This window comes from Drosophila persimilis, unplaced genomic scaffold (assembly GCF_003286085.1).
Source record: "Drosophila persimilis strain 14011-0111.01,24,50 unplaced genomic scaffold, DperRS2 tig00000002-arrow-pilon, whole genome shotgun sequence".
Lineage (NCBI taxonomy): Eukaryota > Metazoa > Arthropoda > Insecta > Diptera > Drosophilidae > Drosophila > Drosophila persimilis.
This window is the reverse complement of record NW_020825289.1, coordinates 3,417,253-3,429,926: the sequence shown is the minus strand read 5'-3', so window position 1 is coordinate 3,429,926 and position 12,674 is coordinate 3,417,253. Positions and strand designations below refer to the sequence as shown.

The 12,674-nt window shown below is 46.6% G+C and overlaps 1 protein-coding gene across 15 annotated transcripts in view; it reads left to right on the top strand.

Annotated features, from left to right (window-relative positions):
• The window catches only part of LOC6591251 (transient receptor potential cation channel trpm), a 39,974-nt gene that overhangs the window by 12,488 nt on the left and 14,812 nt on the right, over positions 1–12,674 (top strand). For 9 of the 15 annotated variants that reach the window (XM_026985767.1, XM_026985766.1, XM_026985763.1 and 6 more), the window contains exons 2-12: positions 86–366; positions 4,573–4,629; positions 7,246–7,328; positions 7,988–8,150; positions 8,233–8,373; positions 8,523–8,595; positions 10,296–10,455; positions 10,564–10,700; positions 10,996–11,152; positions 11,596–11,743; positions 12,410–12,596. In XM_026985767.1, coding sequence (XP_026841568.1) covers positions 319–366; positions 4,573–4,629; positions 7,246–7,328; positions 7,988–8,150; positions 8,233–8,373; positions 8,523–8,595; positions 10,296–10,455; positions 10,564–10,700; positions 10,996–11,152; positions 11,596–11,743; positions 12,410–12,596 — 1,354 coding nt within the window. In that variant the 5' untranslated portion in view covers positions 86–318. Of the gene's footprint in view, positions 1–85; positions 367–2,355; positions 2,493–4,572; positions 4,630–5,719; positions 6,198–7,245; positions 7,329–7,987; positions 8,151–8,232; positions 8,374–8,522; positions 8,596–10,295; positions 10,456–10,563; positions 10,701–10,995; positions 11,153–11,595; positions 11,744–12,409; positions 12,597–12,674 lie in introns of those variants that run through there. The other 6 variants (XM_026985768.1, XM_002015415.2, XM_026985758.1 and 3 more) reach the window with 5 other exon arrangements.

The following is a 12,674-nucleotide window of genomic DNA, read 5'->3' as shown; positions in this document are numbered from 1 at the left end:
TTTCCTTCTGCATGCCGGCACGACAAGGCCAAGCCAAGAAGACAATAAATAATTTATAATTCATAATCATTTTTCTTACTCCCAGCAGCCCGCGTGTTGCACTTGCCGTCAGTAACGAACAGGAGTTGAATCGATTGAAGCGGATCCTGTGCGTCCACTGGCAGCCCTCGTTCTCCGCCCGTTGCCTGTGACGAGTTGCGCGTTGCGCGTTGCCCGTTGCCCGTGGCCCGTGGTCGGCTGCCACACCAAGCTGGGCCTCTGCCCCGTCTCCCTGTCTGTCCCGTGTATGTGTGCGTGTCTGTGCGTCCGCTGTGGACGATGTTGAAACAGAAACGTTTGGCCAAGCAGAAGCCCAAAGCGAAACCGGTAAGCAAATCGAACCAATAGCCATCCATCCGCAGCCGAATCGGCCTCAACTCTGACTTCTGTCCTCTCCAGATGCTCACTCTATAACTCTATAATTTGCACTGATTTCCTCACTGCTTGATTTCCAATCTGACAATCTTTATCTGCTCTCTTCTCTCTTCTCTCTGATACGTATATCTCTGCTATTTGACTGACTGCCAAACTGCTTTGTTGTGGAACAATGGAGCTCTCTGAGCACTCTGCTCTGTGATTATCTACCATCTATGTCCTCTTCAGCTCTCCATAGTTTAGTTGTAGGGAAACCTGCCGTGGCGAGTTCTAGTTCTTTTGGTGCTCCTTTGATAAATGAAACATTCGTAAATTCGAAGCCTTTGTGAACACCCACAACAGAGGTATTTTGTGTACATTTTTCAAACAGTTTTTGTTAGCAATGTTCCTGAAACTCCTCGACATTTCGCGGCCTGCCGCACCAATTATCACAAAGAACAGAGCGCATTGTTCTGTTGCAAAATAGTTTTTGAAAATGTGAATCTGCCTCCATGTGGGGTAGTCATGTTGTCATGTAAATTGACCTAGGAACAGGATTTTTAATCGTCAATTAATTGCAATAACTAGTACATGGTCTCTCAGTATACGAAATGCTAGCAAGGCATACATGTTAAATGTACATGTATGTTCCATAAAGGACACAAGCTCATCAGTGTGAAACTCAAGCCATAATTGTCATTTTTTAGGCAATCAAATCAAATAATAATAATTGTGTAATTTTTTAAAGATGTATGTATATCGTATGAATGTATGTAAAATCAAAGGGATCACAGTTTTCGACTAGTGGGGCTATTGTGGCCTCGAGATCAGTAAGCCCTTTGATGTGGCTTATATTGGCCTGCCAGAGTTGCACACCTTTTTGGACCGGGTGTAAGACCGGGTGTCACAAAGACTCGAGCTATTCTTACAGGGGGAGCTATCGAGTTTCCGTGCGCGCTGATTTTATTTGTTTTTAATGTTTATTAAGGTATACTGATATCTTATGCGTTATTACTCGTATCATGTGTTTTATCATTCTTACAGATGCATAGATGCCTCCTACTGCCTGATGCACATTTATTTAGGTTAGCAGTGCAATTTCCACTCAAAATCTCAGCGCCGTATGGCCACTATTTACTTAGGTCTATTCGTAACCCTGTTCATGTGCGAGCAACGAGCTATACTTTGTTGAGGCAATCATACAAATTCTCTGTGTCAAGGTATATATAAAAGTACAGTGAACTTTCTGTTTATGTCAGGTATTCGGTTCGAATCGGTTCTTTGAAAACAGTTTGCGTTTGAGTTTGACTTGCGGCCAATTTAAGTACATTTTGTGTACTATCGTGTACTCTCAATGAACCACACGAGCACACGCATACATAGCTGAATGTTATTAAACATTAATATAGAAGACCAGCGAAAAGAAGAGAACTCTCGTCTCTCTCCCCACTGCTACGAGTATATGTACATTCTTATCGCTCATGCTGTGCTACCGCTCTCGCTATGGGCGTGCCCAGTACTCGCTGGGGAGAGGGGTATATACGGTTGGTGTAAATGTGGACTCCGCGATGCCCACGCAGATCATTTTGGTTTCAGATGTGTGACATTTCCACTGCAACCGTTTTTAATATCCACAAAAAATCATTACGATCGAGTAGTTCTTGTAGAAAGAAAAAAATAGACCACAAAGAAGTGCGTCTGAATAGCGCTGGTATCCGATAGTCGGCACTCCCACACCAGCGCTGTTACTCGTTTTTGCTCATTTTTCTATGCGCTCACTCATATTCGATCGTATTGGCGCTATATTTGAGCCGCTAATTGACGCAGCTCGACCCGCCGACTGGGCGGGGGAGCGACAACTCCGCCAGCAGTTCTCGACGCGACACCGAACTGAATCATGCGGGAACTGTCAGCTCCGAAAGCGCATCGCACAGCCCGTAATCGTAATCGTAATCGCAGTCGTAATCGCAGTCGCGCATAGTCGATACGCATGTAGTAGATACATGTTGCATGTGTACCTTTCGAGCTTGCGGCCATAACTGTGCAGATTCCCCTACGCCGAGCGGCTAGCCATGTTCTTCCAGACAAACTGGGTGTTTGTAAGTACGAGTAGATCAGTCAATGAGTAATTTACTGCTCATTATCTAACCGGTATTCGTGTTGTGTTCGTATTGTGCCTACATATACAATATATATATGTACATATACATGTCGACTGGGCCATATATCGGACGTGCTATGACGTGCTCTGACGACTGTCGCCTTGTGTTAATCGGCAGCTGTCGTTGTGCTGTGAAGCGTGAGCGACTTGCTCCTACTCTCCCCTCGTTCTCTTCAGCCGGGGTCTCTTCCAGTTCAAGTTGCTCTTATGTATGAGCTTCACGCAAATGTTGTGAAAACTCCGGCAAAAGTCAATTCCGCACTCATATTGGAAGCCAACCATGCAAACGGGCACTCCGAGACTGCCGGCCCGCATTTCCAATGCTGTCATGGAAGCACTACTATTTTCACTACAAATTTCCCACGGTGGCACTGCTCCGGAAGAACTCTGGTCGTGCTGTTTTGTGGTCCACCTGGCTTTACGCACGAGCTGGAAGACGGGACTGATGCACTTGCACCTATCTGGGCATCTGGGATGTCGTATCCTGTGTCTGTTGCCCGGGAAACAACAAATGCTGGCTAGAGCTTTTGAGCCATTCCGTTAGACATACAACCCACCGTTATGATGAGTTTTTGTGGTCAGGCTACAAGTTTTGGGTTGTGTTGCCTCGAGGCATTCGAAATTCCCCACTCCACTGAGGTGTGAAACAGGAGTTAATTAATTGACAGCTTCATACAGGCCAATATTTATTTCAGCATTATTACCATTAAAATGTTTCGATCACTGACACGCGCCAGTGCCTGTTAGCCAGTTCCGTATAATATGTGGGCTGGCTGTTTAATTAAATTGAAATGTGTCACATTTTCCTTCCATATCCCCTGAACTGTGTGTTTGTTCCCACACAAAAGTTGTTTGGCTCTTGGGTGCACAGGAAGAAAAAGCTTTTAGTTTAATAGTCGCTGCATGAAGCAGTTTTTGGAAAGATATATGTACATACGTACCAGCAGATGCAGATGCACACGCATCTGTATATGGACACATATATGGAGATACGTACGTACGGATATGCAGGGGTATGGCTTGTATGGCTCCTAGTGGGCCCAATGGCTTTGCGGCAGAAAAACAAAATTTCCCCAGTGTTCTGGGCACTTTTTGTAGCCGGCGTCCTTTGGCTCCCATTCAACGGAAGCGTGTGGGTGCATTTTTGTTTGTTATTTCTAATTCGGGGCTCCAAACTTCAATAGTGTACTTAACTGTAGTGGTAGAATTATTGAAAATAGAGAAGTACTGGTCATTGGTTTAGAGATGAGAATTATCGAGCTCTGTTCTTACAAAAAAAAAAAAAAAAACAAAACAAAGCGGTCTGGCAGCAGGTCATTACAGAATACGCCTCGAATATCCAATGAGAAGACGAAACAGTCTTTTCATATCCTCCGACTAATTTTCAATAATATTTCTCTTCTACTTTCAACTTTGCTTTTCACAACACTGACACAACGACTCACACTCGCACACCGTCTCACAACACCCCACACAAACACCAACACAAAATGTGTGCTCTGTTTCGGTCCTTGAAATACCCAAACCCTCTTTCACCTTCCGTTCGGTTTTGAAACATCTTCATTGCAAATTTGAATTATTGTGCTGCGATCTGTTAATTAATCTCTTTTGTGTTTTCACACTCCACTCCACTCCCCTCCCAAACAACGCCACAACCCCCACACGGGAACACGCACACATAAACAACACCCGATCTGTCAAACACGATTTGTCGTTGACAACACTTGAATGCACCGTTTCTGTGTATGCGTATTTGTGTGTGCGTGGGTGTTCGTAATTCGAATTCGCATTCGCATTCGAAATTGCCCAAATGATTAAATTATGTATGCGATTATTGAAACATCAATGTCAATCCAACGACTACAACGACCACCACCCGACAACCAACATCAACATCAACATCAACATCATTGCAACACCAACAAAAACCATCTGCAACGTGCTGCGACACGTCAACACTACCTGACCATTGAACAATGTAAACTGAAAACCAACACAATAATTAAAACACAACCAAGATACCATGGGGACTGAAAAAAATCTGTTGGGGTCTGATAAATATAACTGTGCCGAGGGTAAGCAATCAACATTGAATCCACATTTAGTTTGTATATCATTTACTTGTTTTCGCTGTTCGTTCCCCCACAATCGTTGTCGCTAGCTCTGTACTCCACGTTTAGTTTGTTTGCATTTGTTCCTGCCTATTAATCAAAGTGCACCTAACCTTTATTGTACGCGAAATCTGTCCAGCGACGAGCCGAGCCCGGACCGGAGGGCTCTGCGACTAATTAATTAACCTCATTTGATCAACAAAAGCAACTTAATTCTCCACTCGTTCGTGACATCTCGCTGGAATCGATGCTGCCGACTAAACATCCTAGCCTTTTCACGGAACTAATGCCTTCCGATGGGGCTCCGGCCCATCAACTATTTTGGCACGCCCCAATCTAAGGATGAAGCCAACAAAACATCCAAGGCAAATAATTACACAAATAATTTAAATTTTGCCATAGCGTAACAGAGGAGGAGATGGAATGGTCTTGGATGCACTCCAGATTTCAGCTAATAATGAGGCCAGTCGAATTTGGCAAGAGACATACACATCCTACGCCAACTGTTTTCCCGCAGAATCTTGGCCAGAACCCCAACAGAAATTTGCATACTCGAGGGCACGGCCATCATCGTGTCATCGAGTCTGTCTGTCTTGATTAATCCCAATTGAACCGGCGCTGGTGAAGAACAGTCCCAAACTGTATGTTGCATTGTCTGCTTATCAGACAGAGTGTAGAGTGTAGCAGAGTGTGAGATGACACCTTGTCGGAAAATTCAAATTAACCAACCTGCAAATCAAATGCTCCGCTCGAAAACCATTTCATACTTTTGGGAGCCCCCCGGAAAATCGATGCGAAGCTTTCATCGTCGGGATTGTGGAGCAGAAAGTGTCGCCGAAACGACACAAACGAAATCTCTTGTCTGCCAGAGCTTGTCATATCTAATTGGAGAGCAGTTGGGTCCCAACTACACACCTACACCTTACACCCGGTACGATGGAGCAGATATTGCGTTCCTGTTCCCCCTCTCAGTAAATATCCGCAGCCGCAGCTGCAGCTGCAAGCCCCAGAAAAGAGAGCAGCTTCCCAGCATCATATGCTTGCCAGTTGGGATTGGACTGTCGCGCCGATAGCACGCCAGATTCTGATTTGGTTTCATATGGAAATGCCAAACGGATTAACAGTGGAGCATGTCGTGTGGATAATAGAGTTAAGAGGAAATACAGTATCGAAATACAGCCAACATTGCGGCTGCCAATATGGTTGTTGTCGACTCGCCGCTGGCGCCTCAAAAATACCTGCGTCGCATCTCAAAAGACTTCTCCACCGTGCGTCGGTATAGCAACACGCCAGGCTCCGTTTCCACAGCCACCGCGGTGCGGGTCTCCACCTCCGCCTTTATTGCCGCCGAGGCCGGGGCCCATTTGGCAACGAACACGCCCCTGGACACTCCTGTAGCTACGCCCCGTGGAATCCGCAAGCGGAGGCGGATGCGTAAGCGCTCCTCGGTCTCATCGACGCTATCCAAAGTTCTGATTCTCAACGTGCGAGATCTGCTGAAGGCCCACGCCGCCAGCGAACATCCCAAAGAGGTAGGAAGTGCTTACACTTGTTGCTCGGATCCAGCCGGTGGACCGAATTAGTAACATGTGACTCCTTTGTGGGTGCCGGGCAGAAGATTAACGGCTGTTGTTGAGTGCGGCTTTCCTGTTGCTCGAAACTCTCCCAGTCAAAGGAGCGACTGGAAAAGGTGGGATTCGGTACTCGGTACTCGGTATTCGGTATTCGAATAAATTGTGTATATTCTATTCGGCGGACTCAAGTCTGTACAGCAACGTGACTTCCAGGTAACCTTACATAAGCGTTACATGCCGTTCTACCTCCCTGCCGCTCTGCCCGTTCAGAGAAAACGGTCTGGTCTGGTCTGGTCTGGCAGGAAGGCAACGTGCTGCTGGCGGGGGCAGCGTCGAGCGATTTATGTTCGAATGCAGCTCAATCTAAAGTGGATGACAATCTCCATTCAAGTCCAAAATGGTCTAAATTAATGGAAAATGAAAACAGAGAAATGAAAAGCTTACAGATGCTTGCAGTATTGTACATACATCATTCTTCCCACCAAACATTGTAAATATATTTGATTGCAAAAAGTATTAACGCATTTCTTTTCTTGTTTCCCACATTCGTTTTTAGTAAATTAACCAATTGTTTATTTCACCTTTGCGTTTAGATATTTCACGTTTAATTATAAATGTTGTTTGTGTTCGATGGGAGATGTGAAATTCGAGATTTGTACATTCGTATTTCAATCGATTTTTGTTTCCCCAATAATATTTCAAATACTTTTTTATTTTGATATGCTTTTGCGAATTTCTTTCAACCTTTCAACATTTACAAATTGCGTATCTCGAGCACCCACTGTAGTCCTCTACAACTCGTGCGCTGAGATCGATCTCTTCACATGGCCATTCTTTCCCCAAGTTTATGTTCTTACTTACATTTATTCCTCTAGCTGTATATTCAGTGTATGCATATCAAAATGTAACAAATGGAACCAATTAACACTTTTGATGGGCCCGTGATGTAGTAATTAACCGGTTTAACCCTTGTTCTCTTCTTGACTTTATCGCGCGCGCCATTTAGCATCAGCCGCGCAGTTGGATCGAGACAAATTTTCAGAAGCGCGAGTGCATCAAGTTCATACCATGCCCAAAGGACGACACAAGGTAAGTGCAACTAGTTTCAGTTACTTCCCCATCTGAACGCGAAAGCAGACGAGCCAAAGTGCAGCGGATGTGGAGCCAGAGGCAAAGAAGTCCAAGTCCAGGTCCAAGTCCAAGTCAAGACGGCACCAGTTGACCCAGTTTCGCCAGTATCTAAAGGCGTTCTCTGCTCAAAAGCAGCTACTGCCCCAGTTTCTCGCGATTGTGTGCTTAGTTTCATTTTGGCCCGTTAGCATTTATTGTTTATTATGACAGACGGATCCACAGGCAGACGCAGAGGCAGAGGCAGAGTAGGAGGCAAGACCCTGCAGTGGAGATAGCTACGCCATAAACTGACTGACAGGCTGGTGAAAGTTTTCAGTTTCGTAGATAGCTGAACTGAACTGCTTCGCGATGGGGGTTTATGGCCCTGACTTTACATGACTTTGACTGCTGGTGTTGCCAAATATTTACTCAGTGGCCTAACAGATCCCACAAGTCTCCAAAGCCATGTCACTGGCCCCTACATGTTCCTGATAGTTCACGGGATGATTCCCCGAATGTCTGTTAAGCAAAAATGCAACAATGATTGTTGTTTCCCATTTGGCGAGGGAAGGGTAGGGGTCATTCGTCATTCACTGCCCTGGAGAATGTATGGCAAGTCGTTTCCCTCACTTTTGCAGGTGCTGCTGCGGCCAGGCCCAAATCACGCATCAGACCATACAGGGCATCGAGAGCGGCTCGCCGGGGGACCTCTGGCTGCCGACGAAGCACACCCGACCACAGCCCACGGACGCCTATGGAACCATTGAGTTCCAAGGCGGTGCCCATCCCACAAAGGCTCAGGTGGGTTCTGCTCAATTTTGAGGCGATTTCCTTTAGTGCGGTCCCAATAACTTTTGATCCGTCTATCCCATGTTGCCATCAGTACGTTCGTTTGTCCTTCGACACGCGTCCAGAGCTGCTGGTGCAGCTGTTCACAAAGGAATGGAACCTGGAACTGCCGAAACTTCTGATCACCGTCCAAGGCGGCAAGGCCAACTTTGATTTGCAGGCGAAGCTAAAGAAGGTGAGCTGCGAAAACTTTTGCACTTTGCCACATTGGCACTTTGGAACTTTGGCACTTGAACACGCTGGAAGTGTGTCGTCGCGTGGGTCACACGCTAATTGAATGGCCGGGCTTTGACAACAACAACCTTACCTTTCTCCGATTCACAGGAGATACGCAAAGGACTGCTGAAGGCGGCCAAGACCACGGGAGCGTGGATATTCACCGGCGGCACCAACACTGGTAAGCATGCGTTTCATTAGTTGAACTTTTACGAAAGGACACTACACTGCCGAGCTTTTACGGCCGGCGATTACTTTCGTCTGAAGCCCCCATCGTGACCCAAGGCAAACACCAGCCAGAAGAAAAGTGAGCAAAAGCAAACAACGGACGATAGCAGGAAACTTAAAGAAAAAACGGCGAAAGGGGATGGGAGGATGGGCGTCCCCAGTCGAAAATTAAATAAATAAAAACTCAAGCGGAAATCACGCAGCCAGTGATTGAGGGCACACTTCCAACTGCTTGCCGCCGACATAATGCGACACCCAGTATCCGAAGGGGTGTCCGGGCAGGCCCTGAGACGGTCCGCAAATAACCCGACCCGGTTTACGTTTTTACACCGTTTTCCTTAGTCGGAACGCACAGGAAGATATTTTTTGGTTCGCTCGGCAGTCGTCTGGATTTTGGGATCCAGTTTTTATTAAATTTTAGAAACCCCTAACTAAGATATAAACGAGGGGGAACGTTGTGAGTTGCTGCGGACACCGCAACTCTACGGTTATACCCGATACTAAGTCAGTATGGCTCTCCTCCGGCAGACGCCGCTAATATTTAACGACACGACAAAGAGTGCGTGCGAGAGAGACAGAAAATCAGTCTGAGCGTGACGTCGGGCGCTGCGTAGCCAGTGCAAATTGATTTGCTCCTTTTGGCTATGAAAATGATCTGATCTGATCCAGATTCAGCAACCTGATAGATATGGTTATTATCTATGATTCTGCGTTTTTAGTTTTCTCAAATCTGCAATATTGTGGATGCAACAGATTTTCGTCCTTTGTGGGGGCGGATGGGGGGGGGGCGAAATTCTGAGATATACGTTTTATAGTGTCATCTTAAAGGAGTGTGTGTACCAAATTTGGTTACTCTAGCCTTAATAGTCTCTGAGATTTGTGGTTGCCTCAGATTTTCGTCCTTTGCGGGGGCGGAAGGGGGTGTGGCGAAATTTGGACAGGAAACGGTCAAGGTCCGATATCACAGGAGTGTGGATACCAAATTTGGTTGCTCTGGCTTTTATAGGTTCTGAGATCCTTGAACTCATATTTTGCAATTGGCAAAACCGACCATGAAACCTGTGTGTTAGAGTGAGACAGAGCGAGAAAGAGTGAAATTGTTTTCGTGATTCTGGCTGTAATAATTATACGATCTGGTTCAGATTTTGCACTCTAGAAGATATAGTCATCTTCTACGATTCTGCGTTTTTAGTTTTCTCGTATCGTCGAAATTGTGGATGCCACAGATTTTCGCCCTTTGTGGGGGCGGAAGTGGGCGGGGCAAAGTTTTGAAATATTTTTGGAGCAGTGACATATCACAGAAGTCTGGATCCAAAACATCGTTGCTCTAGCTCTTATAGTCTTTGAGCATTAGGCGCTGAAGGGGACGGACAGACGGACAGACGGACAGACGGACAGACAGACATGGCTCAATCGACTCGGCTATTGATGCTGATCAAGAATATATATACTTTATGGGGTCGGAAACGATTCCTTCTGGACGTTACACACATCCACTTTTACCACAAATCTAATATACCCCAATACTCATTTTGAGTATCGGGTATAAAAAGCGGCAACGCACCTCCTCCTCTTGGAGGGTCAGAACAACGTATTTGTTCAATTGCTCAGTGCCCAACGTTTTCATTGTTGTCTCCTCCTACTGTCACGCAGGGGTCACCAAGCAAGTGGGCGACGCCCTGCTCCTGGAGGGTCAGCAACGGACTGGGCGTGTGGTCAGCATCGGCATTGCCCCCTGGGGCATAGTCGAGCGCAATCATGAGCTGCTTGGGCACAATCGGGAGGTGCCCTGCCACAGCATTAGTTCGCCCAGGTGAGTTCGAGCCGCATCCTGGTCCCAGATGTCGCCCTGTTAATGCATATTTGATAGGGCCCAGCCAAGGGAGCAATTGTAACCGGCGCAACGAACCTCTTTTTTCAGATCGAAATTGGCCGTGCTAAACAATCGGCACGCCTACTTCCTGCTAGTCGACAATGGGACCCAGGCGAAGTACGGGGCTGAATTGATTTTGCGGCGGAAGCTGGAGAAGTTCATATCGAACCTGAAGCTGCATCCATGTGAGTCGACAAAGAGGGTCCACACAAACACTCGCACATATGTATCTGAGAGCACAATAGGCAATAGCCTGCCCGCAGTTCACAGATTGATGCACCTTATTCCCGACTTCCCTTCAATAGGCACTCTGTGTTTATATGTTTCTTTCTCAATCAGCTCTGAATGGGGTTATTCAGTCTGTGAACGGGAGTTCTATGTCGAATAATTCATTAGACCTGTGGAGTTCTGGGCCTGTGTTGCATGCCACTCATAAGATGCTCATGCCTCTTTCTCTATATTTTTCCCTTCTCGCTGCAGTCACACATTCCAGTACGCCCGTCGTCTGCCTGGTGATCGAAGGCGGTACCAACACCATACGTGCGGTGCTCGAGTACGTGACGGACTCGCCTCCGGTGCCCGTAGTGGTGTGCGATGGATCCGGGCGTGCTGCCGACCTGCTCGCCTTCGTCCACAAGTGAGTAAAATGCGAGCGCGTTGGCTTTAGTTGAAGATGGTGCTTAGCTTTAGGATGGATTGCCGCGCGGGTACTTTGCAGGACGTAAAGCATATATTCGTATACTCGTATCTTCGTATCAGGGAGCTTGATGCGAAGCCGACCGCAGCTTGTGTCCTTATTTTAATTAAGGACATGTCGGCATGCGTCTCTTGTTGTTGCTGTTGCCGGCTGATACTCGCATTGTTGTTGGCACCGGCTCGGTTGCCTTTCATTGTCAAGCACGCGACATTTGGAAAATTATTTAAATTTATCCACCTCCCACCCAGTCCCTTCGGCTGCTGGGGGTTGGGCGCCCTATGCTGTGGCGGTCCGGACCTTTTTGTGTGCCACATTTAATTTTGTTGTTTAATTAGTCGGAATAATTGGGCGCCTGACAATGTTACAACAATATTTATATGCAGATATGCCTCGGACGGAGAGGAGCAGCCTGTACTGGAGTCGATGAGGGATTATCTAATTGGAACCATACAGAAAACCTTCGAGGTGGGCCTGGACCAGGCCGAGAAACTCTACCAGGAGCTGCTGCAGTGCACGCGCAACAAGAACCTGGTAAGATGATCAAATGTTTCGCTGTTAACAGTGTACGTACATACTCGTATATAGTAGTATATGTTCATTCCCTGGTAGGAATGTCGAATGGGGTAGTTGTGCTTTGGGTGATTCAGCAGGTCTCGGGGGAAGTTTTCTAGAACTATTTATAGAAAGGAGACATTAATTAAAATCGCGTAACCCGAAAAATCTTTGCTAAACTTGGCTTACTGGAAGTGATTTAAACTGACTGGCGGGTGGGGGGTAACATTTCCATCACTCAAGTCATTTCGCGAGCCGATTTGAAATTTTAATTAATGCTCGATGCCGTAGCCGTAGCAGTAGCTTGTCCGTTGCCGTAGCCCCGCTGAGATAATTAGGCTACAGAATTCAATTGAACGTGTAATGAATTTTGAATCACCGCGAACCAGGGCAGACAGTCTCTTGGGAGTATTCCTAGACCAAAATGTTGGCATTTCGTCAATTCCGCCGCAGCTGTTATTAAGATTTTAATTGGTTTTTGAATAAGCAAGGAGCCCTCGCCCCGTTCCGAGTCCTTGACTGGTCTGTTCGGCTGGGGATGGTCCCAAACATAGGCATAGGCAAATGTATTATGTGCGGTGTGGAGTGGGGTACATTAAGAGATACTTACGGTTTTTATGTATATTTTTTCAATTTCTCTGCCAGATTACCGTCTTTCGCATACAGGAAAAGCCCGAGGGCGAGGCGCAGGAGCTGGATCAGACCATTCTAACGGCCCTCTTCAAGTCGCAGCATCTCAGCCCTCCAGAGCAATTGAGTTTGGCACTGACATGGAACCGGGTGGACATAGCACGCAGCGAGATATTTGTCTACGGCCAGGAATGGCCCCACGGTGGGTCCCCGTCTCCCTCTGAGCATTTGTTTAAATTTCAATATATTTTCCTTCTTATTTTAATTTGGTGTGCATGTC